The sequence below is a fragment of the Hypanus sabinus genome, chromosome 21 (assembly GCF_030144855.1).
Source record: "Hypanus sabinus isolate sHypSab1 chromosome 21, sHypSab1.hap1, whole genome shotgun sequence".
NCBI lineage: Eukaryota > Metazoa > Chordata > Chondrichthyes > Myliobatiformes > Dasyatidae > Hypanus > Hypanus sabinus.
The window spans coordinates 12,365,824-12,389,928 of record NC_082726.1 but is presented as its reverse complement, the minus strand read 5'-3'; the positions used below and the strand labels follow the sequence as shown (position 1 = coordinate 12,389,928).

The 24,105-nt window shown below is 40.0% G+C and overlaps 1 protein-coding gene across 4 annotated transcripts in view; it reads right to left on the bottom strand.

Moving 5' to 3' along the window:
- ice2 (interactor of little elongator complex ELL subunit 2) overlaps positions 1-24,105 on the bottom strand; it is a 121,056-nt gene that overhangs the window by 77,822 nt on the left and 19,129 nt on the right. For all 4 annotated transcript variants that reach the window (XM_059945989.1, XM_059945990.1, XM_059945988.1 and 1 more), the window contains 3 exons: positions 19,797-19,931; positions 10,028-10,147; positions 5,651-5,810 (listed from right to left, as the gene is read on the bottom strand). In XM_059945989.1, coding sequence (XP_059801972.1) covers positions 5,651-5,810; positions 10,028-10,147; positions 19,797-19,931 — 415 coding nt within the window. The remainder of the gene's footprint in view (positions 1-5,650; positions 5,811-10,027; positions 10,148-19,796; positions 19,932-24,105) is intronic.

Below are 24,105 nucleotides of genomic sequence, written 5' to 3'. Positions count from 1 at the left end.
AGTCCGTTGGCATCCACAACCAACAAACTCTCCTGGTTCTTCTACATTGGTGTGGTGATCAAGAAAGCACATCAACATATGCACTTTCTTTGGTTTCTGAGAAGATTCAGGCTGTGCACAAGGATTCTCTCAACTTCAACAGATGTGCTAAAGGAAGTATTTGAAGGGTTGCATCTCAACCTGATATGGCAACTGCTCTGTTCTGGACTGAAGGAACCTGCAGAGAGTGGGACACACTGCTCAGTCCATCAGGGGTTCATCAGCTACTTTCATCCAGCCCATCTTCATGACACGTGGCATCTGGAAGCCTAACAGAATTGTCAAAGAAGCCTGCTGCCCTGGCTATTCCTTTTCTCTTTTCTCTCTTCTATCTTCCAGGAGAAAATACAGGAGACTGAAAGATCAGATGACCAGACCAGCTGCATCACTGCCTGGTTCAGAAATTGCACCATCTCGGATCGCAAGACCCTGCAGTGGATAGTGAGGTCAGCTGAGAAGATCATCGGGGTCTCTCTTCCTGCCATTAAGGACATTTACACTACACGCTGAATCCACAAAGCAAACAGCATTATGAAGGACCCCATGCACGCCTCATACAAACTCTTCTCCCTCCTGCCATCTGGGAAAAGGCACCGTAGCATTCTGGCTCTCATGATCAGACTACGTAACAGTTTCTTCCCCCAAGCTATCAGACTCCTCAATACCCAGAGCCTGGACTGACACCAACTTACTGACCTATTGTCTTGTTTATTATTTATTGTAATGCCTACACTGGTTAGTGCACTTTATGCAGTCCTCGGTAGGTCTGTAGTCTAGTGTAATTTTTTTCTGCGTTTTTCTTAAAACATAGTTCAGTCTAGATTTTGTACTGTTTTATGTAACACCATGGTCCTGAAAAACATTGTCTCATTTTTACTGTGTACTGTACCAGCAGTTATGGTCAAAATGACAATAAAAAGTGACTTGACTTGAAGAGCAGCTTCTTCCCCAGAGCTCAGACTTCAGAACCAATCACCGCTTTCACACCCCTTGGTGGTGGCTGCTACATTCTCACACCCTTATTTCTTCCTCTTCTGTTATTATCACTTCAGCATTTCATTTTGCACTACTATACTTTTCACCAATTTTCTACTCATCAAATTGTTTATTGTACTTATTATTATCCTATATATTGTTTACTCCGTGAATTTCATTTAAGCAAGGAATTTCATTGCACCTTCCTGTGTAAGATGATAAACTAATCTGATCTGAATAAGAACTGGCCACTTCTGCCTGTCATCTGCAACAAATAAACTGCTATGGGAACACAGTGGGTCAGAATGCACCTATGGAGGGAAACAGACAGTCGATGTTTAGGATCTAGACCTTCCAAATGGCCAGAGTGCAATGAAATTCTTTGCTTACGTGAGCTAACAGAATAAACAAAATACACAGTAATAATAAATAAAACTATTATGCATGCGTGGAGCAAGAACAATGGAGTTGTATGATTAAGCGAGTCATGTTAGTAATGGTACATGCTGTGCAACTTACAGTATGGGAACCTCAAACCAGGCCCACTGAGACAAAAGACATACCCATGTCTCCTGCACACTGGAGGCCCAATCAATTAATCAGAATCAGAACAAGTTTATTATCACCGGCATGTGACGTGAAATTTGTTAACTTAGCAGTGGCAGTTCAATGCAATACATAATCCAGCAGAGCTATAAAAAAATAAATAAAATTTTTAAAATAAGTAAGTAAATCAGTTAGAAATAGATCTTTAAAAAACGTGCAAAAACAGAAATAATGTATATTAGAAAAACGTGAGGTGGTGCCCAAAGATTCAATGCCCATTTAGGAATCGGATGGCAGAGGAAAAGTTGTTCCTGAGTTGCAGAGTGTGTGCTTTCAGGCTTCTATACCTCCTACCTGATGGTAACAGTGAGAAAAGGACGTGCCCTGGGTGCTGGAAGTTCTTAATAATGGACACTGCCTTTCTGAGACACCGCTCCCTGAAGATGTCCTGGGTTCTTTTTAGGCTAGTTGCCAAGATGGAGCTGACTAGATTTACAACCTTCTGCAGCTTAATTCGGTCTTGTGCAGTAGCCCCTCCATACCAGACAGTGATGCAGCCTGTCAGAATGCTCTCCACGGTACAACTATAGAAGTTTTTGAGTGTATTTATTGACATGCCAAATCTCTTCAAATTCCTAATAAAGTATAGCCGCTGTCTTGCCTTCTTTATAACTACATCGATATGTTGGAAACAGGTTAGATCCTCAGAGATCTTGACACCCAGGAACTTGAAACTGCTCACTCTCTCCACTTCTGATCCTGTGAGGATTAGTATGTGTTTCTTCGTCTTACCCTTCCTCAAGTTCACAATCAGCTCCTTTGTCTTACTGACATTGAGTGCCAGGTTGTTTCTGCGGCACCACTCCACTAGTTGGCATATCTCACTCCCGTACACCCTCTCGTCACTGAGATTCTACCAACGATGGATGTATCGTCAGCAAATTTATAGATGGTATTTGAGCTATGCCTAGCCACGCAGTCATATATAGAGAGTAGAGCAGTGGGCTAAGCAGACATCCCTCAGGTGCGCCAGTGTTGATCTTCAGCGAGGAGGATACGTTATCACCAATCCGCAGATTGTGGTCTTCCAGTTAGGAAGTCGAGGGTCCAACCGCAGAGGAAAGTACAGAGGCCCAGGTTCTGCAACTTCTCAATCAGGATTGTGGGAATGATGGTATTAAATGCTGAGCTATAGTCGATGAACAGCATCCCAACATAGGTGTTCCTATTGTCCAAGTGGTTTAAAGCCATGTGGAGAGCCATTGAGATTGTGTCCACCGTTGACCTATTGTGGCGATAGGCACATTGCAATGGGTGCAGGTCCTTGTTGAGACAGGAGTTCAGTTTAGTCATGACCAGCCTGTTTATAGCTAAACATTTTTATTGAGTCATGTTAGTAATGGTATATACTGTGTAACTTACAATATGGAAGCAACAAACTGGGATGGCTGAGACAAAGGAAGTGTGCACTTGAAAGCCCATGCCCAAATGACAGTTCCTCCCACATGTAGAAGGTCCAGTCGATTCACTGTGCGATCGATTGGCTGCATGAGCACTCACCATATTGTCTCAATTGATCTGATATGGTACAACAACAAGCATGTGTGATCACATGGAATTCTGCATTCTGTAAAGGACTCCTTATTTTACAGAAGGATGTTAATATATTGGACGCAATGCTTATAAGTCTATTATCTGGAATCAGTGGTTATCTCATGACAAACAGTTGGATCAGACAAGCTTGCTTCTGCCTGAGGTTAGAAAGTGACAGGGAACTTGACTGAAATATGTCAGATTTTGTGGGCCCCTCAGAGGACAGTCTCTGAGGCAAACATCTAGGCATCCTTTAAGTGAGTGAATCCACGAAAGCATTTGGTCAAAACAATGCATCTGGCCAAATGCTAAAGATCTGTGTGGACCAACTAGCTGCAGTATTTTGGGGCATATTCAACATTTTGCTTCTGCTTTTATCCTACTATGTTCCCACCTCCTTCAGAACAAGATATTTTGGATATCAGACATGGTGCCATGTATCAACATCTACTGGCGTGTAGTGCTTACCTCAACTGTAATGAAGTGCTTTGAGAGGATTGTTATGATATGCATCTGCTTCTGCTTCAGAGATTACCTAGATCTGCTTCAGTCTGACTACTGACACAACAAGTCAACAGCAAATGGAATTTCTCTGGGCGACCTGGACAAGAGGCTTGCATACTTCAGGTTATGGTTCACTGGCTACAGCTTGCTGTTCAACACAATCACCCCAAACAAATTTATTGTCAAGCTTCAAGACCTAGGCCTCTGTTCCTCCTGCTGCAACTGGATACTCAACTTCCTCATTGGCAGACCTCAATCGGTAAGAACTGGCAATAACACCTCTTCCTTGTTGACCATCAGCACAGGTGAACCTCAAAGCTGTGTGCTTAGTGCCCTGCTCTCCTCTCTGTACACACATGATGGTGTGGCTCAAATTGGTAAATTGGCTTATTATTATCACACGAACATAGGTGCAGTGGAAAAACCTTGGAAGAAATTTGTTAAGTCAGATTTGACATGGCTAAAGAAATTTGGGATGTCCCCTCATCCTTAACAATTTATATTGGTGTATCACAAAAAGCATCCTATCTGGATACATAACAGCCTGGTATGGTAACTGCTCTGCATGTAACCACAAGAAAATGCAGAGAATTATGGACACAGCTCAGTACATCACAGAAACTAGCCTCCCCTTTAAGGGCTCTGTCTACATTTCTCGCTGCCTCAGTAAAGCATTCAACATAACCAAAGGCCCACCTAACCCAGATATTCCCTCTTCTTCCCCCCACTCCCCATCCCCAATCAGGGAGAAGATTCAAAAAACATGACAGTACATCCCACCAGGCTCAAGGATAGCTTCTATCGTGCTGTTTTGAGACGATTGAATGGTTCCCTAGTCTGAAAAATTGGATACTTGATCTCATAATCTTCTTTATTATTCACAATCTTATGACATTGCACCTTGTTGTTTACCTGCATTGCTCTTTCTTTGTTACACTTTATTCTGCCATGGCATCTACGTGGTTGTAGTAGGACAGGATGTTTACGCTGAGCAATGAAGTTCTCAATCCACTTAACTTCAGCACAGGAATGTGTAGCTGATTGCCGGCTCTTTTGTTGTACTGACATTAAGCGAAAGATTGTTACTGTAACACGAGACCAGTGCTCTGACTCATCATTATTTAAGATTTTGCCCAATACATAAATTTACATTGGCGTCATCTGTAAATTCATAGATGAATTTAGAGCAGAATTTAGCCATGCAAACATGAGGGTATAGGGATACAGCCTCATGGGACACAAATGTTGAGGGTAATCACGGCGGAGCTGTTACTGCCAATCCTTACTATCAACAGTCTATTGCTCAGGGAGTCAAAAATTCAGCTGCAAAGGGAGGCTTTGAGTCCCAGGTAAACACAACTCCAATGCCATATACAAATTTGCCAATGACTCCACTGTTTTTGGACAGATGAGCCAGCAAGATATGACACAATAACAACCTCTTGCTCAAAATCAACAAAACTAAAGAACTAATTGACTTCAGAATGGACGAAGAGGACAAACATAAAGAAGTATACATTGGTGCATCATCAATGGAGAGGGTGTTAACATATCAAATGACCTGTCCTGGGCCCAGCACATGCATGTATTCACATGGAATAAGTGCCCGTCTCTTCTTTCTCTAAAGGTTAAAATGGGTTGGGATGTCATCAATTACTTTAACAAACTTTATCTCTGCCTGGAGACAAGGTGATCTTTTTCTCTCAGAGGGTCATGTGTTTTTGGAACTCTCTTCCTCAAAGGGCAACACAAGCAGAGTTCTTGAATAATTTTAAGGCAGAGATTGCTAAATGCTTGATAAAGGGGTGAAAGGTCAATGGGACAAGCTGAAAAGGCGTAATTCAGAGCGCAAACATGATCTTATTAATCAGCCATGATCTTATTAAATAGCAGAGCAGTTCCTGGGGTCAAATGACCTACTCCCAGTCCTAGTTCTCCATTAAGATATATTTATACAATCAGAGCAGAATTACCAAGCACGTTAAAGCTATACCTTCCCCACAGATGGTTTTCACATGTATAGGAATCTCCCAGGGTTCTGTGTACTTTGGTCCACAATTATTCAGCAGAGTAAACAATGCCTGCCTCGTCAGAGACACTTTTGCTCCATACTTCACACTCAGCTTCTCTGCATTCACATCATTGCTGATGCCCTGAAACAAGTAATAAAATAATCCACATGTTGGAACAAGCTTGCTTTAAAATGGTGCTACACAATGAAGCAGTAGCACCAGTGACTGAAAGAGAATCTTAAGACAAAGGCATGGATACATAGAGGTCAAATTCCTGAACTTGAAGGCAAAGCAGCTTAAGTTACTATCACCAACAGAGTAATGGAGAATACAGAACAGGTTTAGAGAACACTGTTGAGAGATATTGAGGCATTGGTTAAGGAAAAAAAAGGAGGTGCATAGCAGGTATAGGCAAGTAGGAACAAACGAGGTACTTGAGAAGTATAAGAAATACAAGAGGATGTTTAAGAAGGAAATCAGGGGGGCTAAAAGAAAGCATGCGGTTGCTCTAGCAGGCAAAGTGAAGGAGAATCCTAAGAGCTTCTACAGATATAGTAAGAGCAAAAGGATTGCAAGGGACAAATTTGGTCCTTTGAAAGATCAGAATGGTAATCCATGTGTGGAGCCAAAAGAGATGGGGAAGATCTTAAATGGATTTTTTGCATCTGTGTTTACTTGAGAGATGGATACAGAGTCTATAGAAGTGAGGAAAAAGCTGCAGTGAGGTCATCGACCCTATAAAGATTACAGAGGAGGAGATGCTTGCTGTCTTGAAGCATATCAGGGTGAACAATTCCCTAACAGCTGACAAGATGTTCCCTTGGACCCTGTGGGAAGCAAGTTCAGAAATTGCTGGGCCCTAGCAGAGATATTTAAATCATGCTTAGCAACAGGTGAGGTTCCAGAGGATTGAAGGGTAGCTAACATTGTTCTGTTGTTTAAGAAAGGTCCGAAAAATAAAACAGGAAATTATAGACCAGTGAGCCTGACATCAGTAGTGGGAAAGTTATTGGAAGGTATTCTATGAGACTGGATATATGAATATTTGGATAGACAAGGAATGATTAGGGATAGTCAGTATGGCTTTGTGCATGCTAAGCCATGTCTAACCAATCTGAAAAGAGTTTTTCAAGGATGTTACAAGAAACATTGATGAAGGGAAGCAGTGAATGTTGTCTACATGGACTTCAGCAAGGCACTTGACAAGGTCCCGTATGGAAGGTTGATCAAGAAGGTTCAGCCTCTTGGCATTCAAGATGAGATCATAAATTGGATTAGACATTGCCCCGTGGGAGAAGCCACAGAGTGGTAGTAGATGGTTGCCTCTCTGACTGGAGGCCTGTGACTAGTGGAGTGCCGCAGGGATCGGTGCTAGGTCAGCTATTGTTTGTCATCTGTATTAATGATCTGGATTCTCATGTGTTAACTGGATTAGCAAATTTGACGATGACACCAAGACTGGGGGTGTAATGGACAGCGAGGAAGACTATTACAGCTGACAGCCAGGATTTGGACCATGTGGAAAAATGGCAGATGAAATTTAATGCAAATAAGTGTGAGGTGTTACACTTCGGTCAGACCAACCCAGGTAGGTCTTACAATGTGTGTGGTGGGGCACTGAGGAGTTCAGTAGAACAAAGGGATCTGGGAATATAGGTCCATAATTCATTGAAAGTGGTGTCGCAGGTAGATAGGGTTTTGGCACATTGGCCTTCACAGATCAAAGTACAGGAGTAGGTAAAGTTATATAAAGTTGTATAAGCCTATGTTAAAGTTATATAAGACTTTGGGGAGGCCTAATTTGGAGTATTATATGCAGTGAAAATATATACAAGTACACAGAAAATTTACTAAGATGTTGCTGGGAGGATCTATCAACCAAAGGTGTTATTGTCTTACTGAAAAACACTTTTTTTTAAACAATTGCGAGACCCAGCTGGACATTAAGAACTTAAAAGTACTACACATTTACCTCATCAATGAGTTGCTCATTGGAGGAAAAAACAGGAGCTTAGATCATGCTGTTCCCTGTGTCAGAGAGGTGTCGGAGAAGTCAGTGCAAGGAGGCGAGTGATCATCTTAGTCGCAAGACTCTGTTGGACTTTGTTAATGTGGAATGATTGAAGTCCAATTCATTGATTTATTGGTGGACAGCAGGGGAGCATGGCCTCAGTTGTAGTAAGGACTAAGCCTCAAGCTGTGGTGTCACTTGTTTACAGCTGCCCAGGAGAGAGGTGTCGGAATCGGTGCAGTCTTCCAGAGTTCGCTCAGCAAAAAACAAGCTGTATTGCTTTCAACTGTAGGCTGTTGCAACATTCATGGACTCTGGGACTTGGATTATTTTTTGTGTGTGACCACAAACGTTTGCATATCTTATATCAGTTTGTTATCTTACATGAACTGTATGTTCCTTCTGTGTGTGATTTGGTACTATGTTTTGCATCTTGGCCCTGGAGTAATGTTGTTTTATTTGGCTGTATTTTTGGATACAGGTGTCCCCTCCTTTCACAAAGGTAGAGCGTTCCTATGAAACGCTTTTTTAAGCCGAAATGGCATAAATCGAAGAACCATTAATTTATTTAGAAAAAATTTTCATAGAAGCGAAAATCCTCTTTGTAATGCAAAAACAGGTTACTAATGTAGGTCTTTTGTAAAAGCGAAGTGGCATAAAGCCAACATTCGTAAAGCAGGGGACACCTATATTCATGTATGGATGAATGACAATTACATTTGAACATGGACTTGAATCTAGTTCATGTTCATCCCTCATACAGGATAAGCTAGGAATTTTTGGGAAAGCAACTGAAAAAAATCTTAGGAATGGTACTTCTTATTTCTTGGAAAGACAGGGTCCAATTAATGGGAATCAGTATAGTTTTATGCATGGGAAATCCTGCCTCACAAATCTGACTTTTTTGACGAAGCAAGGTGGAAATCATGGTATGCACAAGCATTAGCAAGCTTGAAAAGATTCTTGCAAGGCAGGCTGATCCAGAAAAAAAAAGACACATGGAATCCTAGGGCTTTGGATACAAACTGGTACAAAATTGGCTTAGTGATGGGAGGCTGAAGGTAGTGGTGAAAGGTTACATTCCTCAATGGAAGTCTGAAGCCAGTGGTATTTTGTAGGGATTAGGACCGACATTTTTGTCCTTTGTCCGATAAGTATGTTGATGATACTTAAAGAATGGTGAAGTCACAGATCACAAGACGTTTGCTTAAAGATTGAGAGGGAATTAGATCAGCTGGAAAGTTGAGCAGAATGGTGAAGGTGGAGGTTAATCCAGACAAGAATAAGATAATGCATTTTAGATCATCTAATATTGGTTATACAGCAGGGATCTTTGAAGCATTAACATACAGAGGGGCACCTTGGTGTTCAAGTTCATAATTCTCTCAAAATGCTGGCATAGCGGGCGGGATAGGGTCATGAAGAAGGAGTTTAACTTGCTTTGAACTTTGCCTTCATAGGTAGAGGCTTTAAGTATTTTATTGGGGGGGGAGAGTATACCTGTCTTGACTACTAGACAGGTATATGGAGGAATTTAAGGTAAGGGGGAGGTCTGTGCAGTTAGTGGAAGACATTGAACAGTGAACACAAGTGTACTCTGCCTCCCTGCCTACACTCCTCCCAAACATCTGGATGGAAGCAGGAGAGGGCTCCCCACTCCAAACACTCTCTTCATTGGGAGCAAAGACAGATTGCACTCCGAAAAAATTCTGAGGGGCTCCAGTCACCCAACGTCATGGTCCGGTACAAGGTGGTTGGTACTGCCACTGGTCACCGGTTACACAGTAGGGTTTTATGGAAGGCACAGTTTAAGGGTCGGCACAACATTGTGGGCAGAAGGGCCTATAGTGTGCTGTACTATTCTATGTTCTATGTAGTAAGGAAGGGATGAGATTGATGAAATTGCTCTGAGAATTGGTCTGGACTTGATAGGCTAATTTTCAAATTATGAATGAAATTAAAAAAACCTCTCTGTTCAGGATCCTCTTAATGTGAAGAGACTGTATGGATGTATCTGCCCAAACTTTCCTGGTCGCACAGGATAATTCCATTCTACATGCATTAGCTCTGAGTTTGCAGACCTGGCCGGCCTGCATTAACTCATTTCCTAATACCCAAATCATCATCAGTTTTAAATGATTATAAAATCAAAACATTGCACGATTAACAACTTTGAAGTATCAACCGAACCCGGTCAATGCACTGAAACTCAACAGCCACCTCCAAATCCTGCTTTCATTGAAGGTGATTCATGTGCTTACGTCACTATACAAACCAAGGCAGCCTAACAAGCAGCGAATTAATACTTCATTGTTGAAATCCGTTCTGGTGAATTTCTCTAACTTACTGACTCGATGGCAGATGCCCTGACAGCTGAAGGTGGAGTAAACGAGGTAATGGTTTTGTAATCCGTGGTTAGCTGATTTGATGTAGCAATGGTTGGAACTCGCAAATACAGAGTTTGGCCCTGAAATAGAACATGTGAATCAGAATGACTAATCAACAAGTAGTTCTCACCATACTGAATGTAAAATAGTGACAATTTTACAAAAAGTCTATTAACCTTTTTGAATTATTTTAAAGTAGTAATGTTTTGCATCAGAAAACTTTGTTCTTTTCCTTGTAAGTCAGGCAAAAAGGTTAGAGCAACTTCATCTAAATGATAGGCATTTGCACCCAGTTTGAGAGAGAAACCTGGGTCAGAGACATACTTGTTTGGCTTTAATAATAAGGGAATTACAATGGAATGAGCATAGAGCTGGCTAAAGTTAATTGTATCGATACATTAACAGATAAGACACTAAACAAGTAGTGGCAGACACTTGAGGTAACACATTCAGCAAAGATATGTAAAAGTAAGGAGGACAGATATCAAAAAAAGGGATGATCCAACCATGGCCAACCAACAAAGTGAAGGATGTTACTAAGCTGAAAGAGAAAAGGCATAATGCACAGTTAAGTGTTGTTTCTGTCTCATAGCTGGAGAGACCCAGTTTCCATCCTGACCACCAGGATGGCTGCGTGGTGCTTGTATGTTCTCCTGAAATCTCATGGCTGTCCTCTTGGGTTTTCCCCCTCTGCTTTCCTGCCACATCCTGAATATGTTCTACTTGATAAATAATTGCTTATAGTAAATTATAGGTGGGTGACAAGAGAATCGGGGAAACTTAATGGGCGTGTGAGAGAGAATAGGATACAAGGAAATGGGGGGGAGGGGATAAGAGATTACTCTGTGAATCAGCATGGATATATTGGATCAAATAGCCTCCCATAGGACACATGAAATAAGGAAGCAACATTTCGGGGCAGACCCAAAGACTGAGAAGGGGCGGAATTTGTGCAATGAACTCGACAGTTTCCATAAACAATATATAGAGCCAGTGTAAAGAGAGAAGGGATGAGACAGGGAATATTGATGGACTTTGAGTCTACCAATTAGATACTATTTCCTGTCTCACTCCTCCCTCCCTATACTGGCCAAATGCCCTCTTATTCCTGATGCAGGTTCTTCACCCAAAACGTTTACAATCCTTTCCCTACAGCACAGTTGTTGCTTAACCATCTGAGTTCCTCCAGCAGATTGTTTGTTCTTCCAGTTTCTCTAAGTACAAATTGGTCTTTTTCTGGTCAGTGAAATCTAATGACCTAGTGTCACAGGGATCAGCATTGAGTTATATTTGGATGAAGACAAAAATACTGCTGCTAAGTGATAAGTTCTTGCTCAAGTATATAGGGTGTTTAATGTTTAAGGTGTGATAGCCACCATTATTTGGGGATTAGTTTAGGAGCCATAGGGTAATGGATACAGCTCTATGAAACTGGTTATACAACACGTGTCCAGTTCAGATCACTTCAATATAGGAAGGGTATGAAACCTTTAGAGAGGATGCAGAGGAGATCTCCCAGGACGTGTATGGATTAGAGGGCAAGTCTTATGAGAAAAGGTTGAATGAGCTAGGGATTTTATCTTTGGAGCAGAGGAGGATAAGAGGTGACTTGATAGAGATGCATTAAATGATAAGAAACATGGATAGTGTGGACAGCTAGTGCTTTTTTTCTCAGGGCTGAAATGGCTAAAATGAGAGGACATAAGCTTAAGATGATTGTTGGAAACTATAGGGCTGTTGCCAGAGGTTTTTTTCTACACAGAGCGGTGGGTGCATGGGAAACGCTGCCAGGTGGCAGTAGAGGCAGATACATTAGGGACATTTAATACTCTTAGATAAGCATACGGATAAAAATCAGATGAGGCATTAGCATGACCTTGGAGTAAGTTAAAAATGAAGGCCCTGGAGTGTGCTGTACTGTTCTATGTTCTATCTTCCTGGCCACACAAGTAGATAGGGAAGTAAATTGGGAAGGTGACAAAGGAAACTACAACGGAAGATAGGTAGACAACTCAGCAATGATCAGACAAGTGGAGTATAATGTGGAAAGAAGCAAAATTAAGTATTTTTGCATAAAATGGAAAAGTATTGCAACACACAAAATGCTGGAGGAATTCAGTAGGCCAAGCAATGTCTATGGAAAAAAGTACTGTCGACGTTTTGGGCCAACACCCTTTGGCAGGACAGAAGTATTGCACTGTATATAAATGCTGACAGATTGCAGGGCTTTGAGATGCAAAGCGATCTACATATCTTAGTGTATGACTTGTAAAATAACATTGTGTGCAGGAACTATAAGTAATTCAGAAAGCTAACAGAATGGTGATGGAAGTTTGAATAGTGGTGAGGCTTCTCTTCTTTTTATTTAGGCCATTGGTGAGAACAGATCTGAAGTACAGTGCACAATTTTTAGAACACAGAACATTACAGCACAGGAACAAGCCCTTTGGCCCAGAATGTTGTACCAAACCAACTGAATTAGTAATCAAATGGTCAATTAAACTGATCTCTTCTGCCAACACAATATCCATATCCTTCTATTTTCCACACATTCATGTATCTATCAAAACAGCTCTTAAAAGCCTCTAACGTTCCTGCCTCCACCACCAACCCCAGGCAGAGCATACCAAGCACCCATCACTCTCATGTAAAAATGCTGCCCCTTGCAATTCCTTTGAAATTATCCCCTTTCACCTAAAACGTATGCCCTCTAGCATCAGACGTTTCAACCCTTGGAAAAGGATATTGTCTGTCTACTCTATCTATGCCCCTCATAATCTTCCAAACCTCTATCAGATCTCCCCTCAGCTTTCACTGCTCCAGCCAAAACAACCCAAATTTGTCCAACCCCTCATCCCCTCTAATCCAGGAAGCATCTTCTGCACCCTCTCCAAAGCTTTGAAATCTTTCCTGTAATAGGGTGGCCAGAACTGTGTACAATACTCCAGATACAGCCTAACCAGAGTTTCATAAAGCGGCACACAACTTCCTGACTTTTGAACTCAATGCCTTGTCTAATAAGGGCAAATATGCCATATGCCTTCTTAACCACCCTATCAACCTGTGCAACACGAGTGAATCTGCAGATGCTGGAAATAAATAAAAACACCAAATGCTGGCAGAACTCAGCAGGCCAGACAGCATCTATGGGAGGAGGTAGTGACAACGTTTCGGGCCAAAACCTCTTGATAAATCCTAAAGAATTCTCTCTAGTAATTTCCCTATGACTGAAGGTCTACAGTTTCCTGGATTATCCCTGATTCCCTTCTTGAATAATGGAACAACATTAACTACTTGCCATACCTCTGGATCTTGCCTGTGATTAGACAGGACACGAAGATATTGGTCAAGACCCCAGTAATCTCTTCTATTGCTTCTGTCAATAATTCGGGATACATTCCATCAGGTCATGGTGACTCATCCACCTTGATGTTCTTTAAGAGACCCAACACTACCTGCTCCTTTACTTTATAGTGTTTTAGCATATCAATATGCTTGGAGTTAATCTCCCTATCTTCAACATCCTTCTCTTTGGTAAATACTTATGTAAAGTACTCATTAAGAACCTCACCCACATTCTCCACATCAAAGCAAGTGGAGTGAACCTACTCTCTCCCTAGTTATCCTCTTGCTTTCGATGTATGTACAGAATGCCTTGGGATTCTCTTTAATCTACTTTCCAAGGTCTTTGCATGGTCCCTCCTGACTTTCCTAATTCCCTTCTTGAATTCTTTTCTGGGTTCTTTATTATCCTCAACGGCTGTGTTTCATTCTAGCTTCCTAAGTTTTAGAATACTTCTTTTTCTTTATCACCTTGCAATCCTTTTTTTTTAAACTTTTTTTTTAATTGTATTTCAAGTAGTTACAAAATAAAAGTGTGGGAAAAAAAATGTATATTACCCCTCCCCCCTAGCATCCCTATAGAAAAAAAAAAGAAAAAGAAAGAAAGAAAAAAGAAAGAAAGAAAGAAAGAGTGCCTGGATACTGGAAGATCCCCACATGCTCCATGGAGTTCGTAATAACTTTAGTATATATATTTATTTCTTTTCCCAAATAACCAATTATTTCATCTTCGGAGCACCTATATATTTAATCCTGTCTTTTGTAAATAAGGGCGCCAAATTTTCAAAAATGTTTCATATTTATCTCTTAAATTATAAGTAATTTTTTCAAGTGGAATACAGCTATAAATTTCTTTCTTCCAACGATCTATACTTAAATATGTATCCAATTTCCAAGTAACTGCAATAGCCTTTTTGGCTACTGCCAATGCAATTTTTATAAGTTATATATAACCATATAACAATCACAGCACGGAAACAGGCCATCTTGGCCCTCCTAGTCCGTGCCGAACCCTTAATCTCACCTAGTCCCACCTACCCGCACTCAGCCCATAACCCTCCACTCCTTTCCTGTCCATATACCTATCCAATTTTACCTTAAATGACACAACTGAACTGGCCTCTACTACTTCTACAGGAAGCTCATTCCACACAGCTATCACTCTTTGAGTAAAGAAATACCCCCTCGTGTTTCCCTTAAACTTCTGCCCCCTAACTCTCAAATCATGTCCTCTAGTTTGAATCTCCCCTACTCTCAATGGAAACAGCCTGTTCACGTCAACTCTATCTATCCCTCTCAAAATTTTAAATACCTCGATCAAATCCCCTCTCAACCTTCTACGCTCCAATGAATAGAGACCTAACTTGTTCAACCTTTCTCTGTAACTTAATTGCTGAAACCCAGGTAACATCCTAGTAAATCGTCTCTGCACTCTCTCTAATTTATTGATATCTTTCCTATAATTCGGTGAGCAGAACTGCACACAATATTCCAAATTTGGCCTTACCAATGCCTTGTACAACTTTAGCATTACATCCCAACTTCTGTACTCAATGCTTTGATTTATAAAGGCCAGCGTTCCAAAAGCCCTCTTCACCACCCTATCTACATGAGACTCCACTTTCAGGGAACTATGCACAGTTATTCCTAGATCTCTCTGTTCCTCTGCATTCCTCAATGCCCTACCATTTACTCTGTATGTTCTATTTGGATTATTCCTGCCAAAATTTAGAACCTCACATTTCTCAGCATTAAACTCCATCTGCCAACGTTCAGCCCATTCTTCTAACCGGCATAAATCTCCCTGCAAGCTTTGAAAATCCACCTCATTATCCACAACACCTCCTACCTTAGTATCATCGGCATACTTACTAATCCAATTTACCACCCTATCATCCAGATCATTTATGTATATTACAAACAACATTGGGCCCAAAACAGATCCGAGGCACCCCGCTAGTCACCGGCCTCCATCCCGATAAACAATTATCCACCACTACTCTCTGGCATCTCCCATCTAGCCACTGTTGAATCCATTTTAGTACTCCAGCATTAATACCTAACGACTGAACCTTCTTAACTAACCTTCCATGTGGAACTTTGTCAAAGGCTTTGCTGAAGTCCACATAGACTACATCCACTGCCTTACCCTCGTCAACATTCCTCGTAACTTCTTCAAAAAATTCAATAAGGTTTGTCAAACATGACCTTCCACGCACAAATCCATGCTGGCTACTTCTAATCAGATCCCGTCTATCCAAATAATTATAAATACTATCTCTAAGAATACTTTCCATTAATTTACCCACCACTGATGTCAAACTGACAAGTCTATAATTGCTAGGCTTCCTTCTAGAACCCTTTTTAAACAATGGAACCACATGAGCAATACGCCAATCCTCCGGCACAATCCCCGTTTCTAATGACATATTAAAGATCTCCGTCAGAGCTCCTGCTATTTCTACACAAACTTCCCTCAAGGTCCTGGGGAATATCCTGTCAGGACCCGGAGATTTATCCACTTTTAAATTTCTTAAAAGCGCCAGTACCTCCACCTCTTTAATTGTCATAGGTTCCATAACTTCCTTACTTGTTTCCCACACCTTAGACAATTCAATATCCTTCTCCTTAGTGAATACCGAAGAGAAGAAATCATTCAAAATCTCTCCCATCTCCTTCGGTTCCACACATAGCTGACCACTCTGATTCTCTAAGGGGCCAAATTTATCCCTCACTATCCTCTTGCTTTTAATATAACTGTAGAAACCTTTCTGATTTACTTTCACCTTATTTGCCAAACCAACCTCGTATCTTCTTTTAGCTTTTCTAATCTCTTTCTTAAGATTCCTTTTACATTCTTTATATTCCTCGAGCAATTCCTTTACTCCATGCTGCCTATATCTATTGTAGACATCCCTCTTTTTCTGAACCAAACTTCTAATATCCCTTGAAAACCATGGTGCTCTCAAACCTTTAACCTTTCCTTTCACCCTAACAGGAACATAAAGATTCTGTACCCTCATAATTTCACCCTTAAATGACCTCCATTTCTCTATTACATCCTTCCCATAAAACAACTTGACCAAATCCCTTCGCATCCCCTCAAAGTTAGCCTTTCTCCAATCAAAAATCTCAACTCTAGGTCCAGTCCTGTCCTTCTCCATAATTATATTGAAGCTAATGCTATTGTGATCACTGGACCCAAAGTGCTCCCCAACACATACATCTGTCAGCTGACCTATCGCATTCCCTAACAGGAGATCCAACACTGCCCCATCTCTAGTCGGTACTTCTATGTATTGTTGCAAAAAACTATCCTGCACACATTTCACAAACTCTAAACCATCCAGCCCTTTTACAGAATGAGCTTCCCAGTCTACGTGTGGAAAATTAAAATCTCCCACAATCACCACCTTGTGTTTACTACAAATATCTGCTATCTCCTTACACATTTGCCCCATTAGGTGGCCTATAATACACTCCTATCAGTGTTACTGCACCTTTCCCATTCTTCAATTCCACCCAAATGGCCTCCCTAGAGGAGCTCTCTAATCTATCCTTCCAAAGCACCGCCATAAGATTTTCTCGGACAAGCAATGCAACACCTCCTCCTCTGGCCCCTCCTACTCTATCACATCTGAAGCAACTAAATCCAGGAATATTTAGTTGCCAATCACACCCTTCCTGCAACCATGTTTCACTAATAGCTACAACATCATAATTCCAGGTATCAATCCACGCTTTAAGCTCATCCACCTTTCTTACAATGCTCCTAGCATTAAAATAGATACATTTAAGATACTCTCCATCTCCTCCTCTCTTTCCATCCCTAACATTCTTTCTGATATTTATTCAATTTGGGTATCGGTTTTATCCCTTCAATATCACCTAGTAAAAATAATATTGGATTATGTGGAAGTTGTATTCCCATAACTTGTTCCAATAAAACTCTTAAATTTGTCCAAAAAGGTTGAATTTTAGAACAAGACCAAGTAGAATGTAAAAAAGTACCAATTTCTTGGTTACATCGGAAACATTGATCGGATAAATTTGGGTTTAATTTATTTATTTTTTGTGGTGTAATATATAATTGATGTAAAAAGTTATATTGCACTAATCTTAACGGGACACTTATTGTATTTGTCATACTCTCAAGACATAGTCTTGACCAATTTGTTTCTTCAATTTTAATATTCAAGTCACTTTCCCATTTTTGTCTTGACTTATGGACTCCTTGTTTAATTGCCTGTTTTTGAATCAAATTATACATACAAGAAATGAATTTTTTTAATCTTTCCTTTTTGAATTAAAGTTTCTATTTCATTAGATTTCAGCAATAACATTGTTTGACCTAATTTTTCTCTTAAATAAGCCCTTAGTTGAAAGTAACAAAAAAGAGTGTTGTTTGATACTTAATATTTATTCTTTAATTGATCAAATGACATTAATATACCTCCTTCAAAACAATCACCTATATATCTAATCCCTTTTTGAAACCAATTATATAAAAGTTGATTATCCATTGTAAAAGGAATAAGTCTATTTTGAATTAAAGATCTCTTTGCTAATAAGGATTTCTTTATCTCATCGTCACCATTTATCTTATTCCATAAGTCAATAAAATGTTTTAATATAGGAGATTCTTTCTTTTCCCGTATCCATTTAGATTCCCATTTATATATAAAATCTTCTGGTATATTTTCTCCTATTTTATCTAGTTCTATTCTAATCCATGCCGGTTTATCTTTCTCAAAAAAATGCAATAAATAAATCTAAGTTGATTTGCTTTATAATAACTCTTAAAATTTGGAAGTTGTAACCCTCCTAGATCAAATTTCCATGTCAATTTTTCCAACGATATTCTTGACATCTTACCTTTCCAAAGAAACTTCCTCACATATTTATTTAACTCTTGAAAAAACTTCTGGGGTATTTGTGTTGGTAGTGATTGAAACAAGTATTGTAATCTAGGGAATATATACATTTTTATGGTATTTACTCTACCTACTAATGTTATTGGTAATACCATCCATTTATCAAGATCTTCTTGAATTTTTTTCAATAGTGGTAAGTAATTTAATTTATATAAATTCTTTATATCATTATCAACTCTTATACCTAAATACTTTATACCATTTGCCGGCCATCTAAATTGGGTTATTAATTGACATTGACTATAATCTCCTTTAGTAAGAGGTAAAATTTCACTTTTATCCCAATTTATTTTATAATCTGATATTTTCCCATATTCTTCTAATCTATAGGATAATTTACGCAACGTGTAATGGGTTTGTTAGATAAAGCAGAACATCATCAGCAAATAAGTTAATCTTGTACTCTTCCTGATTAACTCTAAAACCCTTAATATCTGGGTCCATTCTAATTAATTCAGTTAATGGCTCTATCGCCAACACAAATAAAGCAGGTGATAATGGACAACTTTGCCTAGTTGACCTTGTTAACTGAAGTGGTGTTGAAATTTGACCATTTGTCACTACTTTAGCTTTGGGATTAGTACTTAAGGTTTTAATCCATTTTATAAAAGATACTCCTAATCCATATTTTTCCAATACCTTAAATAAAAAATCCCATTCCAAATGCTTTTTCTGCATCTAAAGCAACTGCCATGCTCATTTCTTCCCTCTTTTACGCCAAATGAATTTCACTAAACACCTTGCAATCCTTGTCCTTCCTTCTTAGTGGAACATATGGAGATTTTTGGTCTTCTTATTAAGGAAGGATGTAAATGTGCTGGAAATTGTTCAGAGAAGGTTTACCAAAAAGGGACAGTTGTTTTATGCAGGATGGTTACAGAGGCTACAGTTGTACCTGCTGGTTTGTAGAAGAGTGGGAGGTGACATGACTGACACGTATAAGACGCTGACAGGTCAGATTTAGAGAGGGTGTTTCCTCTAGTAAAAGTATCCAGAACTCTAAGTCACTGTTAGCAAATAAGACAAATGTGATATTCTTTATCTTTCAGTGGATCATCAGTCTTTGCATTGCTCTTCCTCAAAGGGCAGTGGAAGCATAGTCTCAGAATATTTTAAGGCAGAAGTGGATAGATAGGTGACTAGCAAGGGAGGGTGTTAAAGGCTACCATGGGTAGATGGGAACGTGGAGTTGAGGTAAACATCAGCCACAATCTTATTAAACTGCAAAGAGGCATGAAGGGCTGAGTGGTCTAATCTTACTTCTAGTCTGCATGTTCCATCATGAGGGAATAATTAGCTGAGGTTCAGTTAAACAGTAATTACCTACCACCTTGTTCTGCAAGACCATCCCTCCTAATGGAAAAAACATGAGATTATTACAATCAATCCCCAATGCTGAAACTGCTAAGAAACAGGAACTGAATGCAATCATATATTCAGTATATTTCATTACCAGGCACAGAAGCTTCTTCTCCAGTTGGAGGGTGAGATCTGGGATGAATTTCCCTCCCATGATGCTGGTAATTTCATTGACAATGTAAAGTTCTGGATATCTTTTTAGATTTTCGTTCCACGCTTGCAAAACCGCCTGTTGAAATAAATGCAAGGATCAATGTTCTTGTCCTTCAATCATAGCAAGCAATGACACAATCATGTTGATTCTTCACATTTATGCAGGCACATGCACACACATATTCATGAGCTGTGCAAAGCCTCAGTAATGGACCCATCTGTACACCAACAGGAGAAGCTGAGATCATCTTACTTATAGCAGAGAAGGGAGACTGACAAACATAATAATATTAATAATTACTAATTACTGCACAGAACAGGGAGAATTGTTTCTTCTCTAACAAGTGGTCAATAATAAAGCTCAGATATTTGAAATAATTGGGAAAGAAACACACGAGGAAGGAGCAGAAACCTCTTCATATTCATGGCTATATTAATCCAGAGTTCGATTACTGAAGATAGAAACGAGATGCTAAGGGAAGTTCAAAAGGTCAAGTCAGGCCCTTCAGCCTCTAATGTTCAAGCTGACCACTAAGTGGTCACTGACACCGATCCCATCTGTCGGCACTTGGAACAAAGCCTGCTATACCTTGCTGACTCATGTGTCCAATTAGATGCTTCTTGAACGTGAGTCTTTGCCTTTACCATCTATCACACAATGCACCCTGTCATTCCAACCACCCTCTGGGTGAAAAGGTTCTCCCTCAGATTCCCCAGAAACCTCCTTTCACTTACTTTCAACCTCTGCCCTCTAGTTTTAAAACCCTCTGCTCCAGGGAAAATTCCTTTACTACCTATGCCCTTTACATTTTGTACTTGTCCATCAAGTCCCCTTCAGTCTCCTCCACTCCTATCAAATCAAACTCAGTCTATCCAGTCTTTCCTCTGCACCCTCCAGTTCAATCCCATGCTTCCTGGAGCGTGATGACAAAAATCATACACAATACTCCAGCTTTGGTCTAATCAACGTTTTTTTAAAGTTGTAGCATCACCATCTTGCCTTTAAGTTCACTGCCTCAACACAAACGAAATGCCTTCTTTATCACTTTTTCTTGTACTGCCTCCTTCGGGGAATCATCGGACTAACACACTGATGTCCTTCTGTTCCTCTGTACTCCCTAATCAGTACTCACTGCATGCTTTTGTATGGGATTTGGATATTTGGCATAAAAAATGAGGAAAACTGTACAGCCCCAACCTGTTGTGTTTAATATTTCAGTAATATTTGAGTAATCTTGCATAGATAATGGTTGATAAAGTATTCTTGTTCATTTAAATAATTCATTATGGTTTACTCGTAAAAGTACATGAATTGCAAACTTCGTCACGCTACCACATATGTGCGTGCCTTGCTTAAAGTAAAACATGGAGTCAGACTCAAATTTTGGACTCCTGTGTCTTCCTTTGAATTAGTTTAATGTTTTGAAGCGACAAAACACAACACACTCCACAATGGGTTGGAGAATGAACACACCCCTTCAGTGGATGTGTCCAAAACTCTGGCACTATACAAATCAGAGCCACACATTGTTTTACACTTCAGTCACTAGGTGGCGTTAGGAGCTACCTCACAATAAGCAGGTACCTCCCATGCTTCCCACTACACTAGATAACAGACTTTGCTTTTAATAACATCTGTCAGTGCAGCCTTGTCTTTCTTTCATTTTCCTCCCACTCCAATGTCTTGTGATACCTCCAAGAAGCAAAACCTTACCAAAGCCTTGCAGTTAACAAGTCCAGGGAAGCACACTTCACTGCAAAATCCCGCATTATATTATTCACTGACAGCTTGCATACACTGAACGGTGCTATTATAATAACTGGCAAGGGAGGATGGGTAACAACTAACAATAATATTTTCAGAATTTGTTTTATTTCTTGACTTCCAAGACATTTTTTTAATGTCTGAAGCTGTAAAACAACACACAATGAAGCTGAATTTCTGCTTCTGAAAACTAGGGGTGTAAATTCAGAACAAAAGGTCATCCATTTCAGACAGAGAGTATGAGAACGGTTCTTCTCAAAAGGTTGGGACTACTTTAAGTTTTCTACCCCAGAGAGTCTGAGCAGCAAAATCGGTGACCAAATTCAAGACAAAAATAGACACATCTGAATTTCAAGAACATCAAGAGAAATGGAGAGAACGTGGAAAGCTGTTCATGGCCAAAATTGAACAAATAGGCTGACTGGTTTATATAGAGGTTGCTCCCATTTTTATTTTCTTACACCTATGAATTTTCTCGTCAATTTGTGGGGAAGCTGACCATGATCATAGTAGCACTTTCTAAATGGATAGAAGCAGTTCCTATGAATACGCCTACATTCCATGTGATAATTTCAAAGTTATAAATGCCCTCACTATCAAGAGTATTGCAGAGTTACTATGGCAGGCAGTAGAAATGTTCAATTTGATTCAATCATTAGAACAAATGTGCCCAGTTTGATGGATGGAAAGAACAATTCAAACTGCGAAAGGTGAACTGACAAAGACCACAGATAGTGGAATGAGAACATACATTGTTAACAAAATAGGCCACACACCATTTCAGCTCCTGCTGAACAACCGATGGGCAAATGTGTCAGATGCACTTGTTTTATTGAAGCCGAAGCTCCAAAGCAAGCAGAAACAGCAACACAACACTGAAGATCAGCATGGACATAGTGGACAGAAGAGCCTGTTCCTGTGCTGTAATACTTGTGATCACCATCCTATAGTAGATCTTCTTGATCCACAGGATGGACCAGACTGCTGATTCAAAGAGGGCAAAAAGTGTGGGTCTGTGTTTCATGACAAACTCTTCATGGTGCTCAGGTGTAGCAGTCTTGTCGCACTCTTGTTCCCCCAACCTGGAACATCTACTGATTAAGTGCCTACCATTCAGCTTTCCAAAAGAGTTCTTATGATCCTGACTGCGGTTTACGTACTGCCAAAGGCCAATGTTAAGCAAGCACTTGAGGTACTGAGTGCAGTGATGAGCAAACAGAAGCGGCCTACTGCGATGCCTTTCAGATCATTGCTGGGGATTACAATGAAACTTGCTTTAAGAAATCTCTGTCTAATTATCATCAACATTAAGAAGATAAAAATGGAATATGAAAGTAAGCTAGGCAATTATATCAAAGGGGATACCAAAAGTTTCTTCAGATACATACAGTGTAAAAGAAAGGCAAGAGCAGATATTGGACAACTGGAAAACGATACTGGAGAGGTAATAATGGGGGTCAACAAAGTGGCAGATGAACAGAATAAGTATTTTGCATCAGTCTTCACTGTGGAAGACACTAGCAGTATGGTGGAAGTTCCAGGTGTCAGGCGTCATGAAGTATGTGACGTTACCATTACGAGAGAGGTGGTTCTTGGGAAACTGAAAGATTGAAGGCAAATAAGTCTCCTGGACCAGATGGTGTACACCCCAGGGTACTGAAAGAGGTGGCTGAAGAGATTGCAGAGGCATTAGTAATGATCTTTCAAGAATCACTACATTCTGGAGTGGTTTAGGAAGACTAGATAACTGCAAATGTCACTCCAATCTTCAAGAAGGGACAGAGGCAGAAGAAACTACAGGTCAGTGATGAGGTCTCAGGGTACTTGCATGATAAAATAGGCCTTAGTCAGCATTGTTTCCTCAAGGGAAAATCTTGCCTAACTAATCTGTTGGAATTCTTCGAAGAAATAACAAGTAGGATAGCCAAAGCAGAATCAGTTGACGTTGTGTACTCAATCTTTCAGAAGACTTTTGACAAGGTGCCACACGTGAAGCTGTTTAACAAGCTATAAGCCCATGGTATTAGAAAAAAGATTCCAGCATGGATAATGTAGTGACTGATAGGCAGAAGGCAAAGAATGAGAATAAAGGGAGCCTTTTCTGGTTGGCTGCTAGTGGTGTTCCACAGGGGCCTGTTAGAACTGATTCTTTTTATGTTATATGTCAACAATTTGGATGATGGAATCGATGGTTTTGTTGCAAAGTTTGCAGACAATATGAAGATAGGTGGAGCAGCAAGTAGTTTTGAGGAAATAGAGAAGGCACAGGACTTGAGAGATTAGAAGAATGGGCATAGAAATAGCAAACGGAATACAGCATCAGGAAGTGTATAGTCATGCAATTTGGTAGAAGAAATGAAAGGGTTAACTATTTTCTAAAAGGAGAGAAAATACAAAAAAATGAGGTGCAAAGGGACTTGGGAGTCCTTGTGTAGGATTTCCTAAAGGTTAATTTGCAGGTTGAGTCTGCGGTGAGGAAAGCAAA